This window comes from Marmota flaviventris, chromosome 12 (assembly GCF_047511675.1).
Source record: "Marmota flaviventris isolate mMarFla1 chromosome 12, mMarFla1.hap1, whole genome shotgun sequence".
In the NCBI taxonomy this organism is placed as follows: domain Eukaryota; kingdom Metazoa; phylum Chordata; class Mammalia; order Rodentia; family Sciuridae; genus Marmota; species Marmota flaviventris.
The window spans coordinates 104,067,730-104,070,814 of NC_092509.1; the positions used below are offsets into that span (position 1 = coordinate 104,067,730).

The 3,085-nt window shown below is 41.2% G+C and overlaps 1 protein-coding gene across 1 annotated transcript; it reads left to right on the forward strand.

Annotated features, from left to right (window-relative positions):
• Positions 1-427: 427 nt before the first annotated feature.
• LOC114092338 (small nuclear ribonucleoprotein E-like) lies at positions 428-843 on the forward strand (the record flags this gene model as incomplete). Its single annotated transcript, XM_027934898.2, has 1 exon — positions 428-843. A coding segment is annotated over one exon (252 nt), but the record flags the coding sequence as incomplete, so codon positions are not given.
• Between the last annotated feature and the right edge of the window lie 2,242 nt (positions 844-3,085).

Below are 3,085 nucleotides of genomic sequence, written 5' to 3' on the forward strand. Positions count from 1 at the left end.
GGGCTCGGGGTATGGCTCAGTGGTTGAATGCCCCTGAGTTCAATCCCCCATACCAAAAAAAAAAAAAAAGAGTAATGCATTTTGGACTCTTTTCAGTTCAGATGAGGAACTACTGGGCTCATAAAACCAGTTAAGACCCCAATTTGTGTATAATTCCTGGACTTATTAGCTAGTATCAAAAACTGGAGGGCTGAGGTTGTGGCTCAGTTGTAGAGCTCTTGCCTGGCATGTGTGAAATAAGTGAATAAAATAAAGGTTCATCAATGTCTAAAAATTATATATATATAAAAAAGTGGACACCCCCCCCCGGAAGGCCCAGTTTGGCCCTTCTTGCAGTAGGCACCAGAGCTCGCCTTCAGAAACCAAAGTTGGGATGAGGGTTGGGTTGATCCTCAGTTTCAGGGAGCAGAGCCTGTGCTGTTGATGGATTTCGTCCTTAACTGCTGTGGCACAGAATCTCATCTTCAGATACTTGCAAAATAGATCCCGGATTCAGGTGTGGCTCTATGAACAAGTGAATATGCTGATAGAGAGCTGCATTATTGGTTTCAATGAATACATGGACCTTGTATTAGATGATGCAGAAGAGAGTCATTCTAAAACAAAGTCAAGAAAACAGCTGGGTCGGATCATGCTAAAAGGAGATAATATTACTCTGCTACAAAGTGTCTCCAACTAGAAATGATCAATGAAGTGAGAAATTACAGAGAAAGCAATAATTTTTTTTTTTTTTAAATTTAGCTGTCTTTGCCTGGAATATAGTTCTAAAGCATTAGTTCACATTGTTTTGATGACCTATGTTATTACCAGATGAAAATAAATGCTGTGGGACTCTTTTTATTAAAACAACAACAACAACAAAAACTGGTGATACATGGGGCTTAATCAGGACTGCCTGGAGACCTCTGGAAGATTCAGATCGTATTTTAAAAGTTAAGTGGGCTGGGCTGTGGCTCAGCGGTAGAGCGCTCGCCTCGCACATGCGAGACCCTGGGTTCGATCCTCAACACCACATAAAAATAAGTGGAATAAAGGTACTGCGTCTAATTACAACTAAAAAAAAAATATATTAAAAAAAAGTTAGGCAGTATTAATATAAATGGGGTGGGAGGGCTTAGCTTAGCTCAAGCTGTCTTCCTTCTCCCATTGCATATTATTTCTGTCAAGGGAAATAAAAAAAACAAACCAAAAAAAATTACATTTGAATATGGAAATTAATGGTTCTTAGCCAAGTTTTAACTACTATTAGCTAACACATATTGACTGATGCCCATGGCTACTAGGCAGTTAAGTCTATGATGATGTGGTTTCTCTACTTTACACTCTTGAGACACTGTCAAATTAGGTAAGGGAGAACTTGGAAAACCAAAGGAAGGTATAAAAACTCATGAGTATTCTCTATTCAGATGGCTCTCATCAATCATGCCATTTTACAGACAAAATTTACAACCATAAATGTGTATGTAGAAGACTCCAGTTAGCAGAAGTCTACGGAATGGCACAGCCCCACATGATTAGATTAGAAAAATGGGCTGGGGATGTGGCTCAAGCGGTAGCATGCTCGCCTGGCATGCGTGCGGCCCAGGTTCGATCCTCAGCACCACATACAAAGATGTTGTGTGCGCCGAAAACTAAAAAATATTAAAAAAAAAAAAAAAAAGAAAATAAGTGTACACCAAAATCAAACAACTAGGGTATCTACACTTTTCAATTTCCTACTTTGAGTAGCCACCAGTCCAGAAACATCGGAGGGCTTCAACTTTTGAATCCAAGTGACACAGGTCAGTCCCAGTCACCAATAGTGTTGGTAAGGATGTGGGGAAAAAGATAAACATTGCTGGTGGGACTACAAATTGATGCAACCAATCTGGAAAGCAGTGTGGAGATACCTTAGAAAACTTGAAATGGAACCACCATTTGACCCAGCTATCCCACTTAGTCTATACTCAAAGGACTTAAAATCGGCATACTACAGTAACATCGATGTTTACAGCAGTCCAATTCACAATGGCTAAACTGTGAAACCAACCTAGATGAATAGATGAATGGACAAAGAAACTGTGTAAGCCAATCCTGAAAAACCAAATGCTGAATGTTTTCTCTGATATAAGGATGTTGATTCATAATGGGGATGGCAGAGGGAGAATGGGATGAATGGAAGAACTTTAGATAGGACAAAGGGGAGGGAGGGGACAGGGGGGTAAGATGGATATCATTACCCTAGGTACATGTATGGAGACACGAATGGTGACTCTACTTTGTGTACAACCAGAGACACGAAAAATTGTGAACTATTTTTGTAGTATGAATTAAATTGCATTCTGCTGTCATATATATATATATAACAAGTTAGAATAAATTTATAAAATTATGGCATTTGCAGGTATCGATGGAGTTGGAGACTATCATGCTAAGTGAAGTAAGCCAATCCCCCAAAACCAAAGGGCAAATGTTCTCATAAGTGGATGCTGATCCATAATGGGGTGGGGTGGGTGCATGGAGGAACTTTGATTGGGCAAAGAGTGCTGGGAGCCATTAGCCAAGTAGGTATGACAATTTCCTTGCCAGCGTACCCCATGTTGCAGTGACATTGAATGTAGGTGACCTTGCTCAAGGACCAGGGCGGATTAGGGTGTTCCCGGTTTAAGATAATCGGGTTTAGGGCGTTCCCAGTTTAGGTTCCAGGTTTAAGGTTTAAGATTATTCCTGCTGGGAATAGGGCGTATCCTGCTGCCTGAGTTCCCCTTGAGTTCTCACGGGATTCAGATAGTATTTTTTGGGAGATAGAAGCCCAGTGGATGTAAATTTGGGCAGAGAACGTGGATTTCCCCAGAACATGATTGTAGACGGCTGGTGTGAGTTCAGGAATAAAGAGTTGCTGTTTGAATCTACAAGCTGTGTGGTGGCTCGTGATTGTGTGCCCAGCCAGACTGCGGCAAAAGAGGAGTTGGGGAAGGGAGGAGGCATGGGGCAGGAAAGATTGTGGAATGAGATGGACATCATTACTCTAGGTACATGTATGACTGCACATATGGTGTGACGCTACATCATGTACAACCAGAGACATGAAAAGTTGTGCAGCAAT